The sequence below is a fragment of the Melozone crissalis genome, unplaced genomic scaffold (genome assembly GCF_028551555.1).
Source record: "Melozone crissalis strain CALT ecotype California unplaced genomic scaffold, PUWL_Pcris_2 ptg000002l_1, whole genome shotgun sequence".
Lineage (NCBI taxonomy): Eukaryota > Metazoa > Chordata > Aves > Passeriformes > Passerellidae > Melozone > Melozone crissalis.
The window spans coordinates 23,865,152-23,886,626 of NW_026535780.1; the positions used below are offsets into that span (position 1 = coordinate 23,865,152).

The 21,475-nt window shown below is 42.0% G+C and overlaps 1 protein-coding gene across 1 annotated transcript; it reads right to left on the reverse strand.

Annotated features, from left to right (window-relative positions):
* Positions 1-3: 3 nt before the first annotated feature.
* On the reverse strand, positions 4-21,393 carry SLC25A32 (solute carrier family 25 member 32). Its single transcript, XM_054276669.1, has 7 exons — positions 21,219-21,393; positions 14,095-14,245; positions 12,994-13,079; positions 11,614-11,774; positions 5,776-5,889; positions 5,085-5,230; positions 4-3,608 (listed from the first exon to the last, which is right to left on the reverse strand). Exons 1-7 carry the CDS (start codon positions 21,391-21,393, stop codon positions 3,473-3,475), a joined length of 969 nt encoding a protein of 322 aa, XP_054132644.1. The 3' UTR covers positions 4-3,472.
* Positions 21,394-21,475: the final 82 nt, after the last annotated feature.

Sequence of the window (21,475 nt, forward strand, 5' to 3'; positions counted from 1 at the left end):
TAAATTTTGTACTATTTTTTTCAGAATTTATTTCAATAGAGTTGGACACAAGTACTGGACTGAAAGGCACCAAAGCCTTGCATCTGTAGCCTTTGTCTTGTTTTGTACACAGCAGAGGCTTTTTATAATAATCATTTTAGAATACAAATATCAAAACCAAGTTCATTAACATTTTAAACTTCTTTTTTGATGTAATACCACCACTGTTTTTAGAATTAACCATAACTTTTTGTATCAAATAAATAAGACCTTTTACAAAAAAGAAATTCGGGTTATTTTATTGAACATTAATGTGTTCAAAGTATTTTACATGGTGTTGTGATACACGATATCTTTAGAAGGCTTTATAGATAAAGTTCAAAGAAAGTAAAATCAGGTGTTGGCTTTAGCCTTCAGAAAACACATATAAAATGCACTCCTGTAAACCTGACTGCAGAATAGGATGCTCTGCTGTTACAGTCTTATCTCAATGAACTCCTGGTGACTTAACTGTGACCCAGACAATGTGGTAAGTGTTAAATACCTCATATTATGAATAACTGAGCAAAACCAGACTACCTAAGCTCTTCTTCCCTCTCTCGCTTCTTGACAGACTGAATTTCAGTGTAATATCTATGACTGGTCTCCATTACTAAGATGCAGACACTAAATAATTTTACAGTTACGACACTTAATTTCATTGCTCCAATAAAATAATTCTCCTGCATTTAGCCTTTCAGTTATACAGAATCACTTTGGTCTTGGTTAAAAACTAGATGTATTAAACTGTTTAGAAGATACAGACATAAGACAGGTTGAAATGCCTAGGCTTTCCAAAATTGAACTGATAAAGTGAAACAATGATGTCACAGCTGTTTGACAAGTGACAACACCGATCACGCTAACACAGAACATAAGCTTCAGTGTTTTAAGTATTTTCTTCCAAATGCTGCAAGTGGCATATTCAAACATTTTTTAAATTTGTACACATTCTAAAGAGAAACAACAATTATGTTTGTATTACAAAACCAATTTTACATTAACAAAATAAAAAAACTCATGAAAAGCATGTACAACATGCAAAAATCTCCACTCTTCCCAGAAATTAAAAGGAAAAAACCCATTAAATCTGAGATAATGAATTTATTTCAGCTATTTAGAATTAAATCTCATTTTCTTTTCTGAACAAGCTGTACGATTTGCCCCAGGATGGGCAGCCCTTGCCTGTAGCTGTTGTTGCAGATACCAGGGGAGGACACCTGCAGCGAGGGGAGCACTCGGGCTTGCTCAACTGCAAGATGGTGTGTGAGATTTGCTGCAAGCCAGCGAGTTACACAGCTGGTATTTTGTCTCTGAAGAACTGCAATGTTTTCACTGGCTTGGAGGATGGTTTTAAGGTACCTGAACACAAACAAGTTACTATGAGCTGAGCTGCGGTGTGAACTTACAGAACGTCCGCTAACACACAGTGAGTGATTGTGCACATGCTCACAGCCTGCCCCTGCATTTATCCTGAAGCATGGGTAAGCTGTTCTGGCCCAGAGCACATTAATTCAGGCTTGGATTATGTGCACAGCTTTTTCTCTTTTATCATGTTTTCATATGTCTTCACAATATATTCTGGATCCTGGGTGGTAGTTAATTCAGTGTTCCATTAAATTTGTTCTGTGTACCACAAAAGACACAAAGCCCAGTAAGCACCCTCCAAAGGCAGAAGCTGCTGTTTTGGATCTACATTATTTACATGGTAAACTTCCAGTAAATTTATCTTCAGCTAAATATACACAGAACCTTCCGTAATAAAAACCAAAGCCAGCCATGCTGGCCCCAGATGAGATTATTCTTTCCAATGAGATTATTCTTTCCAATGAGATGATCAACTCTATCAGTAGAGGGGATGGGATTGTGGAAGAGAAAGTGTAAATTATGAGTAAATTTAGTTATACACAAAATATGGTATTTGGCAACAGTATCTACAAAAACAAGCGAGTGGATTACTGAATGAAGATTCAAAATACTGAGTAGTTTCTGTAGCTTTCCAGATTTTAACTTAAAATTTAAACCAAGTTCCTAATCTGTGAAATTTTTATTAAAAATTGTTCTTTCTGCTTTAGGTTAGTCTGGTAAACAGGAAACTTCTCTAAGTGATTACTCTGCTCCCTATGAAACTGATGATTTTCCCCCGTTGATAGCCTTTGCTAACTTATTTCCCAGTTAAATGATACTTACTAGATACTTAATATCTTCTTACCAACAGCAGGAGGCAGATGTTAAGGTCAGTAATGCCTTTCTTAAATAAATAAACTACCCAAAACCACCAAACACAAAACTCTAAAAAGTACATATCCTTGATGGCAATTATTGGTGTGGAAAAAACCCCATAACTATTATGCAAATTTACTGATATGTACTATAATTTATCAGTAAATTAGCAATCAATATATCAACAATCTTTTCCTTAAACCAAATCAGAAGACATTAACAGATTGTTCTGTTTTTTTAAATAAAGTCCTGTGCGCAGGATTTTTTTAGACTAGAAACATTTTTTTTCCCCAAAGAATACTACTGAAAGTAAGTGTGGTCCTATTTGTTGCTACACTGGCTTGAACACTGCATCACTATGGGATTACTAGAAAAAAATCCTCATCTTTAAAATGTAAGCCTACTTTAAAATATGCATTTACTTAGTAATATGTGGTCAGCTGTATGATTAATGGAGACAGACTCTGGCACAGAGAGAGACGGAGAGAGAATGAAAAAGAGAAAATGAATTAAATTGCCAGCAATGTATGCACTTTCAGCATGTTGGTCTGCTGCTAAAACCAAGTCAAAAACCACAGTGCAAACCTGGCCTGCTATGAGACAAGAACTGAGCTTCATCAGACTTGGAATTACTCAAACCCAAGAATGGACAGCTGTTTAAAAAAAAACAATTTCAGTTTCCAAACTGCACCCCACTGAGACACACATTTTTGTGTTGGAGGAACAATGGAGTCTGGAGCATTCCACTTCCTAAAATCTGATGAATAACACAGAGGTGGATTCAGATGACATTCCTTGTTTTAATGAGACTCAGAGATTTAAGAAAGTTTTGACAGGCCCCAGGGTTGCTTTCATATGAAGTTTTCCACTTGTGCAGGAGCAGAATCTCACCAACTGTTATCTTGAGACTTGCTGAAACTGCTTAGTGAGTTATTCCAGGCAGGCCAGGATGAATGGAATTGCAGTGCAGCTGCCTTCACCCAGTCACAGCATTCTTATTTCAGGTTGCAGACATCTGCTTCAAGCAGACACAGCTGATTCAGAGAGGAAGGCAGCAATGCGGGAACGTTCAACAGGAGAGATGTTGGCAGGGTTTATTGTCTCTACATTCTTTCCTTAAAATACCAGATCAATTTACAGTGTCAAAGAAGACTGCTGAAGTAAATTTCTCCCAGATCATGAATATAAAAAATAAAGGATAGATTCCTTCCTAGGAACAAAGTCCATACCTTTAATTATTTTCTTTCCTAAAACCAAGTAAAAAGCCAGACACATTTTCATAAACTACAAAGGTAATACAGCAGGCAGGAGTCACTCTGATTACATTAGGTATAATTCCTTTGTAAAATCCATGAACACCTTCTTTCCTTTAAAGACAAAAAAAAAGGTTTTAATTAATGTCTTTTAATGGAAAAAAAATTAAACATAAAACAAAGCCTGGCCTTTTATTTCTCACACTCCCATTGAGAGATGTACTTCAGGTTAGAAATAACAATTTCAGACAGTGTTTAAAGTGCATCAAGTATTAACCCATTGTTTTTGCTTCTAAACATATAATAGCATTATGCAGATCAGTTATTTAGCCCAGGCTTTAAGTGTTTTTTGTGGGTATTGTCTAAGTAAGACAATTTACCATCTTTCTCCATGCTACAACAACTGACTAAACAACTAAGAAAAGTCACCATTCATTTTTTGAGATTTTAAGCACCCCTTCCAGAATTTTGATTCTACTGGCCAATAAATAAGAACCTAATTTCACCCAATTTCAATCAGTGTGTCATGCTAGGGCTGTTAAAAAGTTTTAGACACATTAAATCTCAGCTCTTCAGGTGCAGACCTCACAGGCATAGAACACCTGCAAGGAGGAGCAAACAGAGATCCCAAGAAATGCTTGGGTGTGGTTCACACAACCCTCCCTAAGTCCCATTTGTTTCATCATGAGCTCAGCAGTGGCTCCAGAATGGCTGTACTACACTTGAGCAGAACTAAAAAGCCTTCCTGCAGCCTGCAGCACTGAAGGGCTCAGCACTGACACAGCAGAGCTACTTTTGCTCTGAATTGCCTCCAGTTGAAATGGTTGCACAGCTCTGAACCAGGGGTGCTCCTGGAACAACAGAGCCTCTGGAACTTACTGAGCTGGCCCCTCTTCACAGCCAGGAGCCCATTCCCACCTCTGCAGCAATATGGCCCAACCCAGAAGCACTGCCCAAAGCCATGGATGCACACACAGAGGTGGCCACCCTTGGTAAACACACAGGTCTGTGTGAAAACTCTCCCCTGCACTGCGCAGCTCAGGCAAGAGCTCAGGGAAGGTTTGTGAGAAGATATGAATAAGTGTGAGGTCACAGGTCTCTAAAGGTCCCACAGGAAGCTGGGACCAGACAACAAGTGCAGTCAGGCCCCAGGGTAACCCAGGGACATCAGTATAATCAGCTCTGGCTAGCTCACTTCACCTTGCCAGGAATTTGGATTAGCCACAACTCCCAGCAGCACAATGCTCCTGTCCTGTGTGATAAGCCAAAGCAGTTCAAGTGAGAATTCATTTAGTGTCTCAAACCAGCCACGACAATGTTATTTTTTAGCATGTGAAATTTGCTGGAGAAGAGAGAAGGGAGACAGAATAAACAGAAAGCTGCAGGGGGCGTTGGCTCTCCCCAATCTCCTCCTCTCTCCTTAGCTTAGTGCTGTTGGTGGCATCTTGCACAACATGACTTTGTACAGCTAAAACTTAGTTTGCCCTGAACTGTTCTGGTTCTACAAGTCAGCACAGGAGCCAGTAAAGGTAGCTCTGATTCTGTAAAACTCAGTTTGCAACATGCAGGCTTTTAATTTTGCACACCTACCTCCAGGTCCTGTGGATCACATCAAACACCCCAGAGTAGGTGTTATGCTGGTCTTGAAGACGAGCCCGCACGACTTGATAGGGATATGTTGCTACCACAGCAAATATTTTGGATACAGCTGCCATCATGATGTATTCCACAGTGTTCTAAAAGCAAGAAAAATTGTCAGACTTGCCTTAGGTATGGTCTAAATTAGCCAGTTCCCAAAATCTTACTTGATTTTTAAATGTACAACCAAACAATACTCTAGATTTTTCCCTCCTATGATACAACACACTAAAAGAAATGTCAGTTTTTACTACATGCAGTGCTACAAGTAACTGACTGTAAAACATGTGCTGTGCCTTCTCATTCCCATTAAAACACTTCTTCCAATAGTAGCTACCTTTGCCCAACTTGCATCTGAACAGTTTTCCAGGGTTTAATACCATCCCCTCTGGTTCCACAACATAAGAAAAAACTTCTTCTAAAATTCTCAAAACACTTGCCAAAATAAGAAGTTGGTTTTCAAAACCAGTGAAAACCAGCTGCTTGTTCCTAAAAAGTGAGAAAGTCTTATTTCCTTCTATATATTCTGCACTTTAATTAATGTACCAATACTTTGCACATTTGGCTGCTGTAAACCTGACAAATAGAATCTACTTCTGTTTATTTACATGCCACAACACAATTTTATTCTCAAGCATCCTACCAGTTTTGTATCTGATACTCTGTTTCTATACTTGTTGTATCTCTCTTTCAAATCCTCATAGGCCATGAACTGAAGTGCTCCATGTGATGTTCCAAACAGACCAGGCACAAATCCCTAAGAAAAGGATAAAACAAGGTTAAAGGGTGATGCACAAAACCTAAACAACTTGACAGAGCACAGCTCCCACCCCTACATTTGTCCTCCCTTAATGTACAGACTGTGCCTGCACAGCAGTTGCAGTCTGACTCAGTGTCCTTAAGGGCAGGCATCACACCAACACTCAATAAATGCTGCTTTCCTGACACGCAGCCTAAAGTCACCTCCTGAGTCACTGAGATGAAACAAGTGGCCCAGGGACTCCACCTCACAGAGCACAAGCTGGTAACACAGATTGGGACTGCAAGACCACAAATCAAGCTCAGTGCACATTTCCAGAGACTGGCACTGAGGGGTCTGGTTCCACCTGAGACTGGTAAAGCAATGACAGATGCTGGCAACTCAGAGAAGAGCCACCAGGAGCAGAGGTACAAAACATTATTGTGATTGAGCCTGGGAAATAGATATGCATGTGTTTCCATGTGTGTCTCTACAAAAATGTGTGTCTATGAGATATATATATATTTCTAGACTAAAAATGTTTGTGCCTATATAGAATCATAGAATAATTTTGGTTGGAAAAGATCTTTAGGATTATCAAATCTAACCATAAACCTGACACTGCCATGTCCACTACCATAACATGTCCCTGTGGGAGAAGAGAGTGAGCTGCTACAGAAGTGTCTTTCTTACACGCACAAACATGTGAAAATACACACCAACCTTTAGGTTCAAAAAAGTTGAAATGAAGGGGGAAAACAGGTACTTTCTGAACTGTGTCCACAAGAAAGAGAAGACAGGAGGTCCCTCAGGACCAGGACTAGCTCCACTAAAATGCGTTGCCAGCTGCAGGGGTTCTGAAAAGCACTAATTCTTTTAAAAGAGTTGGTCACTTGCATTGAAAAACACAAATAAATGGAGGATTAATCATCTTGGCCAGAAAGGGACTCAAAAGCTTGCTGCAAACTGTTAGGGAACAATTATAACAGAGTAAAGTGTTTAAAATGTAGTTAAAAGGACTCAAAGAATCAAAGTTTATTTCCCATGATCCATTCAGGCAAAAAAAAGGAATTTAAAAATGTGTTCAGATGCCAAAGTCTGTGTTAGACTAAGAGTCAAGCCCAAAATCTTGAAGACTTAGTCTGACTTAATCAGAATATGATTAAAAGCCTGGAGAAGGCGAAAAGGAGAAGAGATCACTGAAGGAGTCCACTGAATTAGTGTTAACAAGACAAAATAATAAAACTCCTAAATTGCAGAAAAAACTCCAACAACTAAAACTACAGCAAGCACAAAAACTGCATGGATAATACACAAATTACCACTTCAGGGATCAGCTTTCCAAATGCTACATATAGATTTCTAAAGTTTTTCAGTCTTTCAGGAAATGATTTTTTAGAATTTCACCTTCTCACAGTAAGAAAAAATGGTCATGAACTCAACATCAGTAATCACAAACTAATGAAATGCATTAAAGGCTAGTGAAAGTCCCAGGAAAAAAACCTTCCTCAAATGAGAACAAGTGGAATGAAACCACTTATCTGTATTTTGTCAGCTGTAAGCACAAAGTGAAGTTGAAGCTAAAGGGCCCCAACAGAGGGAAAAGGACAACTTTGGTTTTCAGAAATCCTGGATCAGAGAAGAAAATAAAAGCAATATAAAAACAGAAGAAGAAAAAAAACTATACAAAAATGTCAAAGAAAAAATTATCTGGGTCAGCAAAACCAGTATGAAACTAATGGACAGTGATAGCAGGGAAAATCATCACAAGCATTTCTTGGTGATTAATCAGTAAAACAACTAAAAGACAGTGGAAGCAATTGTTGTCCACTTGGAAAGAATTAGAACAATGTATTTATATCATAGAAAAATGAGGTAATACTTTCCCTGTCAACAAAAGAAGAATGTTAAACAACCTTTAAGAGAGCTAAACTCTTAAACTTAAGCCAGAAGATTTGGATAACTTGCACCCTTGAGTCTTAAAGCATCTACTGGTTGTACTTCATACACAAATACCAGCAGGCTTAAAGTCTTGTGCTGAGCTTCCAAAGACTGAGGGACTTTTAATGTCGGGCCAATATTAAAAAATGCAAGAAGGGAGTGAGGCAACTGTCAGCCAATGTGCCTCAGTAGAATAGGAGCTGACCCATACCTTTATTGATCATAGAAAATCACGCATTCTTGCGGAAAAATGTTTCAAAGCAAAACTGATTTCTTCACAGCACTGAAATATCTTGGCTGGGGAAGTTTTTGAAACATATTCTATTTTCTTATTCTTAGATACATAATATGACTGTAAAGAGAAATTTTATAATAACTTCACGTACTTCTTGTTATTTTCTACTTTAATATTTGAAATATATATTTAGAAGATTTTTCCAATGAAAACATGACAAGATGAATGGTTCCTCAAAGAAGTCTTACTTGAATTCTCTTTCAACGGATTAGAACAATAGATGGAATTAAATATAGTTCTATATTTATATTCTATAATTAGAAATTTAAATGCATATAATTCTGAGTGGCAGACAGTGGGAATAAAGAAATATTTTAAAGTTGGTGTAAAGTGTTTTAAGTGCTGAAAATCCAGACAAGAAGAAAATGTCTTGTTGGTTAGTGTTTCAAAGGTTACCCATCACAATAAAAAGAAACACAGGCAAATGTACACACTGGAAAACCTGTGCTTCTTAGTAAAGAGGGGAACAAGGTTCATTTGGTGATGTGGTACTCACATTACTGCCTCAAGTGTTTGACAGCACTCAAGCCAGAACAGCCTCTGCTGTCTGTTTCAAAAGAATGCAGCAAATACCTCTTGTAATCTCTCCAGTGCTGCCTTCATTCGGGCTCTCAGTGTGTCAGAGACCTGCAGCATCTGAGTGCCCTGCTCTGACAACTTGTGCAGACAAGACACTGAAGTTGCCATTACCACTCTGATTCCCTCATGGTGAAAAATGTTACCATCTTTTATGTGAAAGCCACTTACGCTTATGTCACTGCGTAGAACCTGCAACTTAAATTAAAATCAAGATGGCCAAATCTCACTGGATTTTGCTATATACAAGCACAAAGATATAGAAAGCTTACAAGCTTCATATTTACAAGAAGAAAAATAACAGAAGCAAAGCATGCAAAATAAAGAGAGCTAAGTGCCTTAGCCACTGAGTACTTTATCCTCAGAGCATAGAATCTTGCCTACCAAAAGTGACATGCCAACACAGAAGTGCCCAAATATATTTCACTTGGTAATGAGCACACACTACTGTTATGACTTTTGTTGTCAGCATGCTACATTCTTATTCTCAGTCTTGATGAACCTGGATTTTACTTTAATCTCCTGAAATTTTATACATTTCCTGTGTATTTTACTCTTGTTTATTAAGCATTGCTCTATTTCCAACTGCTGCTTCTTTATCATCAATAAAAGAGAATAAAAAAAATGCACATACAGAAATACAGAGGCCATGAAGGATGCTAGTTGCATTCCTGACTGATGTCTTAGTAGCCAGTCACTCTAGAATATACATCTAAAAGTTTCTCAACAGCTCAGAGATATTTTAGGTTTTCCTAAGAGCACCAATCCTACAATCTTACAACTATTTTATCATGTTTGGGCACTCCTACCTTATGCTTGAAAAGAACAACACAGCACTCATAAAATGGAGATGGTTGCATTCATTAATGGCAAGGCAATTTTTAGAGCTCAAATCTCCAGCAGATCCATGGGTGTTCAAAGTACATAACCCCAAGCTGTTTTTTAATTCAGCCTGGTGTGCAGCAGAGCAGCTCTGTCATCAGGGGGCCAAAAGAGAAAGCCCAGTGGATGGAGTGTGTGGAAGATCACTGACTGGATGATTACTGGGATAATGAGCAAAGGAGACTCCTCCTGCCTTTTCAGAACCAGGCCAAGTTCAAGAGGAACAACTTACTGAGAAAGCCAGATTCAGACAAACTGTTTGATGAACAATCAATACCCAGCAGAGCTAATAAAGACAGCTTTGATCCCTGCTAGAAAGATTGATGTAGCCTGACATAACCCGTTTGTACCTCAAAGGACTGAAAGGATTTGCTCAGATCAGTAACAGCATCTGTGCAGTAAAGAGCAATACTGAATTGCTTGGTCAGAAATTCCATTCTTTATTGTCTAAGGAGACAAATCTCAAACAGAAACTCTTTCCAGATTTTTTTCCAATACTATCTGAGACAGTTACTCTGTTTGAGATCCCTTCCTTTACCATAAGGTGGTACTACCTGATATCCCCTTATCTGCTACAAGGAACGCTATCTGAAATGAAGATGATGAGGAAAAAGAAGACAATTGCGTGTACTACAACTCCTGACTCAGGGCAATTAACAAAGCTTTAGCTGTACAATTTCAAATAGAGCAAGAAAAATAAAAGCTCCCCCAAACACTGAAATGGGGGAAGCTAAAGCATGTACAAGTCCAAGAGCCACCTGAAGAAGTGCCTTTTTCCCCAGTACAGACAAGGTTGAGACAGTCCTGATGTCAAATGGAAGCTGCACAGTGTGCATACTTATGTAGGTCATTCAGGACCTATTTAGGTCACCTTCTTTGCAGATTTAAGCAAGTAATTTGCTGTTTCAAAGGAAGTAGCTGCTTTAGTCCCACATTTGCAGATTAACACTACAAAGAAGTGTCTAGTGCCAAAGGCGACACATGCTACTGGCAGGAATAATCTGAAAAGAAGGGTGGAAGGACATCTTAAAACCTAACAGATCCAAGAAATCAGAACTTATCTACAAGGAACAGAGCAGACATCCAGGCAGGCAAACCTGACAATTTCAATTTAGGAATAAGTAAGGTGCCCCATTTCTGGTGTTAGAATTTGGCAATCATTGCCATGAAGCATGCAAGAATAAGAAGGATCACATTTTTCACTGAAAATAAAATAAGCTAATGTTCAGTAGTCAGGATAATTTCTAAGAGAAAGTGGTCTTGTTCCCTACTCCTGGCAGTGTTCAAGGCCAGGCTGGATGGGCTCTGAGCAGCCTGGGCTAGTGGAAGGTACACCTGCCCATCACAGGGGTGTTGGAACAAGAATATCTTTAAGATCCCTTCCAACCCAAGCCATTCTATGATTCTATGATTCTGCAGCATTACTTGCAGGAGAAGAGCCAGCCTGAACTAAAATAGGTTTCTTCACAACTTTCAGGCACTGATGAATGCATCTTGATGTCATGACCTGAAGAGAGGAGGAGGCAAAAAGTCCAAATCTTGTTGCCATCTGTTTCCCTAAATTAAAGGAACAAAAACCTCACACATATGCAGGCCCTATTGAGAAGACTGCAAATTTAATGTATCTAGAGCTGACAGATTACAGACATCAATAACCAGAGGGCAAATAAGCAGTTGTGAAACTATCCATTGTGGAAGAAAAAATTAGCAAGTACTTTAGTCATGTTATCTTCTAGAAGAGGTTAGAAATACAGAGATAAGGGAAAAAATGCAAGGAAGCACTGCCAGCAACATAGGTTACATTGTTGCTGACCTGCTTATCCAAATTCTAATTATAGGAAGATTCAAAAAAAATTACAAAGCAGTTTATCACCAGTATAACGGCTTTTCTTCTGACTAAGCCTTTTTGCTGCAGTTCTTCAGTAGGAAAGACTCACAGAATGAAAGTGAGCTGTTACAATTTTTTTTTTGTAGACAAATATTTAGAAGTCTCACCATGCTACTGGGTGGTGCCAGGCAATCATGGAATTTTTCTGCAAAGTGATTACCTTATATAAGCCACGGATGCCCTCTGTCTTGTATATCTTTATGAGAGCATCAAACATTCCTCGGTACTGCCGCTTGGATGGATCCACGCCAGCGTTATATTGTAGCACAAGTCGAGTCTTGGTTACCCAGATTGGGTTTGTAATGCACAGGGTCATGGCTCCTGGGAACACACAGAAGTTACTCTCATTGTTATGCCAACTCCACAGATTGTCCCAGTCTGTTCAGTCCAATATAACACAGGCTTCTACAATGACAAAACTACTTCTCCTACCAGAGTACTCATACTGTTCAAAACAGGGGAAGTTTATGCCCTCCATTGCTCCCTTTCTCCCCCTTCAAAGCTCACAGTCAAGTCCAATTCACTCCTGCTGTGGTACTCTTGCAGGGCACAAATATTTTTGCATATTCCTAGTACAGTCCCTTTTTTGCTTCACCTTTCCACAGTTAGTAGTATAATCTGAAGTAGACAGTAAATGCAGTTTCTTAATGTACCACAGATTATCTGAATTATTATTCAGTATACAATAATTCAAAACTTAATGGACACCTCAGTGATGTGAGATTTGCTTAATAATTTTGACAGGTTAATAGCAAGAACCTCTTATAGCTTTATAGGTTATTAAAAATACCATTGTGACAGAATCCATTATGACATTTCATTCAAACAATATGCCTTATTATTTCAACGTTAAATGAATGCTTCAAAATCCTAATGAAGTTTTCCAAATTGCCTGTACAGCATGTAGTGACAGGACAAGGGGGCATGATTCAAACTGAAAGAGAGTAGGTTTAGATTAGATGTGAGGCAAAGATTCTTTACTGTGACAGTGGTGAGGCACTGCAATAGGTTGCCCAGAGATGCTGTGGATGCTCCACCTCTGGAAGTGCTCAAGACCAGGCTGGGTGGGGCTTTGAGCAACCTGGTCTAGTGGGAGGTGTCCCAGCCAAAGACAGGGGGTTGGAACTAGATTATTTTTAAGGTCCATTCCAACCCAAACCATTCCATGATTCAACAGGCCACCTCCTTTCCAGGTCCAGGTGTTAAATATTTAACAAGTTAACAATCTGATAGCAGCAGATTTCCATAGTTACATTTTGGGACCCAATACAGTACTAAATATGTAAAGTGCCTACATAGAATGAAAACTAGGACAAAAGACATTTTGTCAACTGCTAATTCTGCACAAAACTGGAGGACCACAGTGACCCACCTATTTGTGCTAGACACCTTTGTTTTATTTACAGACAACAAACTATTGCATCTGGGCTGGAACACTTACCCTTGCCATCTGTAAGAAAAAGCTGCACTGACACAGAAAGGCAAGTAGCAGCATATGGAACAGCTACAAGTGAACATTAATTTTTGCATTTAACCTCACCAGCCTCCGCAGCTGACACTAGGTGTTCGCTCGCACTGAGACTTTCCATCTTCCCTTCCTTCTTGTAAGCTTTGATGGCATTGTAACTGGAAAATGTACAACATAGTTTAGTGAAGGTGAACACAGACCCACATCACAAAAAACCCAATCCAGAATGACATACCTGACTTAAGATCATGGTGGTACACAGCCTTTGAAGAAAAGGCATCCAAACTACTGTTATTTAATTGATTCATTGTCCCTGAGCAGTCAGCTCTTTAAAGTGAACTATGGTAATATATATTTAAATTGTAAAATTAAACTGTCAGTATCAATGGGACTGCATCTTGAAAATTATCAGATATCCAGAATTAACTTTTAAAAGAATTTTAGTGGGACCCACAGTGCTAGGTATTGACCCTCTAGCTCAGAAATACACTGAGCATTCTTCTCTTGATCCAGTTTGCAATCTTTGTGAATTAAGGAATTGTCAACAGAAGATGAAGTGTCAATAGCAATATACAGCAAAACTTAAGGACTCAAGTACAACAATAATAGAGTCTAGACAAGTGAGCTTTGCATAGGCATGCCAGCTAACTAGTCCCTAAAATGTTTGAATTAATAGGGATAAGTACTAACAGAGTTAATAAAGTAGAATATTAAAAAATGGGCTTTAAAAGCAAAGCCCATGAACTGACAAAAACAATGAAAAAACTGTCACTAAAATGATTAAAAACAATCAAACATTTAGTTTTAGTAGAAAACTTCACACTCTTTATTCTCAAGAAATCAATTTAGATTCTTGTTTTTCATGGGGTTTTAAGAACAGTGTATTGGCACTTTTAGAGAATTCTTTCTGAATAGTATCACCACCTCTCAAATTCTTAGTACTTTCACAGCAGCAAGGGAATGCACTGTACCTGACAAAGGAACAACTCTCTGACTCAAATTGCTGAAATTCTAAAACAGCAAACCATAATAAACGTTAACAAACCTGGACTAGCTAAGAGAATGACAAGTTTGTAAGTCCCTTAGCACATTTTTATACCTCACAAAGAAGATGCAATGTATATCTGAACACTGCATTGTGCAGGCAGTGACACATTTTACAGTTGTACTTACAAGAAGAAGTAAAGTCCCCAGGAGGCTCCTGCTCCCACCATGTTTGGAGTCACCCCTTGGTACAAGCCTCGAAGCCCCTCATGCTTCCAGACTGTGCTCATACAGTGAAGAATTCCATTGTACTTTGGCCTCAGCTCCAATCCATCACTTACTACAAAAGAGAGAAATGGAAAACATTTTGGGAAGCATAAAGTTCAACTGCCTCCAAGCCAACCCAAGAGTCCACAGCCTCCAAAGCAATAAATGAACATGAAACATAATTGATCAACTGTATTACAGAATCACAGAAATTCTAGGTTGGAAGAGACCTTTAAGATCATCGAGTCCAACCCATGTTCTAACACCTCAACTAGATCATGGCACCAAGTGCCACATCCAGTCTTTTTTTAAACTCTTCGAGGGATGGTGAGTCTACCACCTCCCTGGGTAGATGATTCCAGTATTTGACCACTCTTTCTGTAAAATACTTCCTCCTTAATTCTAGCCTGTATCTCCCTTGGCGCAGCTTGAGACTGTGTCCTCTTGTTCTGTCTGTTGTTGCCCGGAGAAAGAGACCGACCCCCAACTCACCACAGCCACCCTTCAGGGAGTTGAAGAGAGTGATAAGGTCACCCCTGAGTCTCCTTTTCTCCAGGCTGAACAACCCCAGCTCCCTCAGTCGTTCTTCATATGGCTTGTGTTCCAAGCCCCTCACCAGCCTCGTTGCTCTCCTTTGGACACGCTCAAGCATCTCAATGTCCCTCCTAAAGTGAGTGGCCCAGAACTGGACGCAATACTCCAGGTGAGGCCTCACCAGTGCTGAGTACAGGGGAAGAATGACCTCCCTGCTCCTGCTGGCCACACCGTTCTTGATACTGGCCAGAATGCCATTGGCCCTCTTGGCCACCTGGGCACACTGCTGGTTCATGTTCATCCGACTGTCAACCAGCACCCCCAGGTCCCTTTCAACCTGAGCACTGTCCAGCCACACCGTTCCTAGCTTATATCGTTGCAGGGGGTTATTGTGGCCAAAGTGCAGGACTCGGCACTTGGACTTATTAAACTTCATCCCATTAGATTCTGCCCATCCATCCAACCGTTCCAAGTCCCTCTGCAAAGTCCTCTGTCCCTCTAACAGATCAACACACGTTCCCAGCTTAGTGTCATCTGCAAATTTGCTAATAAAGGACTCTAAATCCTCATCCATGTCATCAATAAAAATATTGAACAGAACTGGCCCCAGCACAGACCCCTGAGGGACACCACTGGTGACTGGTCGCCAGCTGGATGCAGCACCATTCACCACCACTCTCTGGGCCCGGCCATGCAGCCAGTTCTGAACCCAGCAAAGAGTGCTCCTGTCCAAGCCACGGGCTGCCAGCTTGTCTAGGAGAATGCTGTGGGAGACAGTGTCAAAGGCCTTGCTGAAATCCAAGTAAACAACATCTACAGCCTTCCCTGCATCCACTAGGCGGGTTACCTGGTCATAAAAGGTGACCAGGTTGGTCAAACATGACCTACCCCTCCTAAATCCATGCTGGCTGGGTCTGATACCCTGGCCATCTTGTAAATTTTGTGTGATGGCGCTTAATATAAACTGTTCCATTATTTTGCCAGGTACTGAGGTCAGGCTGATTGGTCTATAATTACCAGGATCTTCCTTTGCACCTTTTTTGTGAATGGGTATCACATTGGCCAGCTTCCAGTCATCCGGAACCTCACCAGTGAGCCATGACTGCTGGTAAATGATGGAGAGTGGCTTTGCAAGCTCATTTGCCAGCTCTCTCATTACCCTGGGGTGGATCCCGTCTGGTCCCATAGATTTATGAATATCCAAGCATTTCAGTAGTTCTATGACTGCCTCCTCTTGGATAATGGGGGGACCATTCTGCTTCCTGTCACCATCAACCAGCCCAGGCGGGCAGGTGTCTTGAGGGCAAGTCATCTTCCCACTAAAAACTGAGGCAAAATAGGCATTAAGCACTTCTGCCTTTTCCTCATCTTCAGATACTAAGTTCCCTCCTTTGTCCAATAAAGAACAAAGGCTGGTCTTACCTTTCCTTCTACCATTAATGTATTTGTAAAAACATTTTTTATTATCCTTTACAGAAGTTGCCATTCTAAGTTCAAACTGAGCTTTGGCCTCCCTAATTTTTTTTTCTGCATGCTCTAGCAGCCTTCTTGAATACTTCCTTAGAGACCTGACCCTTCTTCCAACGCTGATACATCCTCTTTTTATTCTTAAGTTCCTCCAAAATCTCCTTGCCCAGCCAGGCTGGACGTTTGCCCCGTTGACTGATCTTTCGGCACACAGGGATGGTCTATTCCTGTGCCCTCAAGATCTCTGTTTTGAGGTATGCCCACCCTTCCTGAACTCCTTTGTTTTTAAGGACTGCTTCCCAAGGGACGCTCTGAATAAGTCTCCTGAACAGGCCAAAGTCTGCCCTCCGGAAGTCCAATGCAAGAGTTTTACTGGTGCTCTTCCTGACTTCACCAAATATTGAGAACTCTATTATTTCGTGATCACTCTGCCCCAAGTGACCTCCAACCACCACATCTCCCACCAGCCCATCTCTGTTTGCAAACAGCAGATCTAACATAGTCCTTCCCCTGGTGGGTTCACCCACCAGCTGCAACAAAAAGTTGTCCTCCATACATTCTAAGAATTTCCTGGACTGCCTCTTTATTGCCGTATTAAGTTCCCAGCAGATGTCTGGTAGGTTGAAGTCACCCAGAAGAACAAGGGCTGACGATCTTGAAACATTACCTAGCTGCTTATAGAATAAGTCATCTACCTCTTCTTCCTGGTCAGGTGGACGATAACAGACTCCCAGTAGGGTGTCAGCCTTGTTGGCCTTCCCCTTTATTCTTACCCATACACATTCAACTCCATCTTCCTTAGTTTCAATTTCGATGGCATCAAAAGTTTGCTTAATATAAAGGGCCACCCCTCCACCTCTTCTTCCTTTCCTGTCTCTCCTGAAGAGCTTGTATCCATCCAGAGCAGTACTCCAGTTATGTGAGTTGTCCCACCATGTTTCCGTGATGGCAACTACATCACAGCTCTGCAGTTGCACCATGGCCTCTGGCCTCCAGCTCTTCTTGTTTGTTACCCATGCTGCGTGCATTGGTATACATGCACCTCATCTGGGCTACTGACTTCACCCCTAACTCAGCCTTGCAATTCTTGGGCCTGTTTCCAGATAGCTCAGCTGCTTCCCCTTCCCCCTTCAAACATAGTTTAAAGCTCTCTCAATGAGGTCTGCCAGTTCATGAGCTAAAAAACTTTTGCCCTTAACAGAGAGGTGTACCCCATCTGGTTCCAGCAGAGAAGATGCTGTAAGTTTCCCCATGATCAAAGAATCCAAAATTTTGCCGATGACACCAATCCTTAAGCCACTTGTTGATGATGCGGATTCTTCTGTTTCTTTCATCATTTTCCTCCGCGACCAAAGGGACTGAGCAGAACACTACCTGTGCTCCTGCCCTATCAACTACCTGACCCAGTACCCTGAAGTCCTTTCTAATTGCCTTGACACTCCTCTTCTCAAGCTCATCACTGCCAGCCTGGAGTATCAGCAGTGGGTAATAATCAGAGGGCTGAATCAGCCCAGGAAGTCCCTCAGTGATATTTTGTACCCGGGCCCAAGGGAGGCGACAGACCTCCCTGTGGGATGGGTCTGGTCGACATATGGGGCCCTCAGTTCCCTTCAGGAGGGAATCACCTACTACGATTACCCCTCTTTTCTTCTTGGTGTTAGAGGTAATGATCCCTCTTGCAGATGAATCATAATTGGGGGGTTCACTGGGCAGGCAATTCTCTCCTAAATCATCTAGTTGGGTCTCTCTGTCCAGGATCTCATACCTATTCTGAAGTGGTACTTGGCTGGATGATGGGGAGGGGGAGGACTTTTTGCTATTACCTCCCCGAATGGGGACCCGTTTCCACTCCTCCTCATATACCAGGTGCCCTTCTGTTACCTGAGAGCGGGAGGCATATAAGTCCTCAGACTCTTGGTCAGAAGCCTCCCTTAAAGATGGTAGGGCTGAACTCCACCAGTCTATTTCCCTTTCACTTTCCCTGATACTCCTTAACCTTTCGACTTCCTCCCTAAGCTCAGCCACCAGTGAAAGGAGGTCATTCACTTGTTCACAGCGCAGGCAGGACTCCTCCACAACACTCCCTGAAGCCACTGATAACCTCAAACACTCTGGGCATGGATGGGTCTGTACAGACACATCCTTTTTGGAGGGCCCGACTTGGTCACTTATACCAGCCACAGCTTTTGACAGCATAGAAACCATTACTGACAAACACCTCAAAATTAACCAGGCAGCAGAAAGACCTCAAACAATACAGAGCACTCCTTACTAGCAAGAAAGCTGGCAACCCTGCCTGCGCAAACTGCCTTGTATACTCCCCAGAGACTCACCACACCCCTGTTTGCCCGCTCCTGTCCGCTGCGCTCCCCAGACACCTCTTATAATCAGCCACTAAGCAGCAACTGAGGAAACTCCACCCTCTGCTCCTCTCTGACTCACAATTACATGAGTGTTATTTCACAAGTATAAAAGAGCTGAGGTTTACAGCTTTATAAGCTTAGAGCTGAAGAACTTAGGAAAAAAAGGGGGGGAAAAGAAATAAAAACCAGAGATAACTACTTAGCTCAGTAAGAGGAGAGTTCCTATTAATCTGGCGAGCCTAAGTAAATGCACTTTTGTACATTTTTGATGAGCAGCAGATCTGAAGTTTTCTGTGTCTTTTTTTAGCACTCCAGCAATTGTGCATCATATTTCAAGTGATATGGATGGCATCCTTGACATGTTTCTCTAAGTTGTTTAGACAAGTCCTAAGTAACAACCCTTAAATTCAAATTTTCTCCTTAAAATGTTCTATAAAACAATGGGTCACATCTTACTGATTGCCAAGTCAGTTTTTACCAGAATACACAAAGGCTTCTTCTCCCACCTAATAACCTAACAGCTGGTTGTCCAAATGTTCAGAAAATACCACTTCAAAAACACAGAAAACAACAAGTTTTTGTCTGACAGATCATGTAGAACATGGACATCCACAAAGCTTGGAGTGGTGACTACTATTCCTCCTACCATAACAACAAAGGAGTAAGTTGATTACTGATGAGGTATGTGATGCAGTCCATGGTGAGATGACAAGAGGTAACAGACACAAGCTGAAATACAGGGAATTTTGACCAGAACTTTTTATCCAGCAGAATGGCCAAATACTTGAAAAAGTTGCCTGAAGAGCATCTTTGGAGCTACTCAAAACTCCAGTGCACAAAACTGAACAAACTGATCTAAGCAGAGCTTATCTGAGTAGGGGGTGAACTCCTCAGCTCTCTTCTGACCTAAATTACTCTGTGATGCCAACACAGCAGCAGCTTTCATTCTTACTACAGACATATGGCTAGACTGCAACTGTACTGAAAACTGATCTCAAAGTTTTACAAGAAGTGTAGTTTTTGTGTCCCCACCAAAATTAATCCTGGTAAACAGGCATCTTCTGTTCAGTGCCACATTATTACTAATTCCTTTTGAACTCTTTGTCCCATAGACATTGTGACAGACTTCAGCATTAAAGACAAAATGCTTTTGCTGAGCACAGTGTGACAACACCTCAACACCTTGACAACCACTCAAAGCTAGAACACAAACACCTCTTTTCTCCTTCCTAAGTGCTGCTAGACCTTTCCCAAAGACATTTGTGAAATTTTTACCATGCAGACACTAGGTCAAGTTTATAAACATATGAAACAAGATTGCAAATCAGAGACATGAATGCAAATCTTTCTGTCAATGATGCTGCCAAGAATCTTGACAACATTCATTTCTGATATCAGCTCCTGCTCCCTCATTGAAGACAAAACACAGGAATTATTATTTTCAACCCAAAGATGCATGTGAAAGTACCTGACCTCCAAAAGCCATCTAATCCAAACCTGTATTTAAACCAGATCTAATGAGACCTGGTTACTTAGGGACACGACCAGTTGACTCCTGAATGCTTCCATGGCTGAAGAGATTACAGCCTGTCTGGGCAACCTTTTCCAGTGTTTGACCATTCTTACAGTAAAATAACTGGAATGATCCATGCTTGTGCCTGTTCCTTTTCGGCTCCTTCTAACTATCTCCAAGAATCTGGCTTTACCTTCTCTGTGTCTTCCAAGAACACTGTCGTAGATTGCAATTTTAGCTCCCCTCAGCCCTTCCTTTCTGAGGCCAAAGGGATCCTGTTCTGTGTCATGTGCTCCAGCCCCTTCACTGCAGTCACACCAGTGTGTCACTGTCTTCCTTCCTTGTCCTGGAGAGCCCCAAAATAAACACAGTAATTCTGACACAGTCTTACAAATGGAAAACAGAGAGAAGAGAGCCCTTCTGCCGGCTGTGCTTCTCATGATGCAGCCCAGGATGTGCCCAACTAGGACATGCAACGTTTTGAATTTTGAAAAATGTCTCTGTGATTGTTTGGTTTCGGGATCTTAAAACATCCATGTATCTATTTAAGAAAACAATCCAAAGATACGGTAAAATGTTTCTACCTCTCTGAAAGAAAATATGATAAATGGTTGACAAGTTTCTCAAATCAGCAGAAAAGTCAAGCGAAGTTGCCATGTTTCCCTGTGGAGAAACAAACCAGTTACAGAGTTTTCTGCAAAACAATACCACTATTGTTAACAGCCAAGGTTATTGCAGAACCACCGCTAGCTTTGAGTGTTGAAAATGTTTGGCATAGAGGCGAACTTTGAACGTGGGCTCGGGCAGCCCGCCGGCTCAAGCGGGCAGCGCTCGGGTGCCTCAGGCAGAGGCGGCCACGGGAGGGGGAGAGGCCGGAGCTCCCCGACGTGCCCGCAGACAGCTCGGGGCACCGCACAGGCGGCAGCCCCTACACGGGACAGGGAGCACCTCGGGATAGCGGGGGAGAGGACGGGACACCCTCTCGGCTCACGGCCGGTTTATTCCAAGCCGTGGGGCTGCCCCCGGCACCGGGGCGCTGCAGCCGCGCACGGGGCGGGCGGAGCAGCGCGGGCTGTGGGCGGGAAGCCCGGCAGGTCCCGGGCCGGGCTCGGCGAGCTCGGGCACGCCGGTGCGCCCCTAGCGCGGGACGGCGGCCGCTCCGGCCTTACCTGCGAAGCGGATCTTGACGAGGTCCAGCGGGTGCAGCGCCAGGGTGGACAGGACGCCGCCGCTCATTCCCGCCGCCAGGTTCTCCAGCCGCACGTGCCGCAGCACGGAGCGCAGCGCCGGCTCGCGTGACAGCGGCGGCTCGCGCGCCGCGCACGCGGGGCCCGCGGCACCCATCGCCGGCCGCGCGCGCGCAGGGGCGGGGGCGGGGCCGGGACTGCGGCGGGGCTCGCGGCCTCGCGCGAGAACGGCCCGGGTG

Excerpts from the sequence above, each read along its gene's own strand:
- SLC25A32 (XM_054276669.1), bottom strand. The coding sequence starts at position 21,393 with ATGGGTGCCGCGGGCCCCGCGTGCGCGGCGCGCGAGCCGCCGCTGTCA. Across the intron at positions 13,080-14,094 it reads TGGGGACTTTACTTCTTCTT|TTACAATGCCATCAAAGCTT; the intron begins GTAAGTACAACT and ends TACATTTTCCAG. Across the intron at positions 3,609-5,084 it reads GTGATCCACAGGACCTGGAG|GAAAGAAGGTGTTCATGGAT; the intron begins GTAGGTGTGCAA and ends TTGTCTTTAAAG.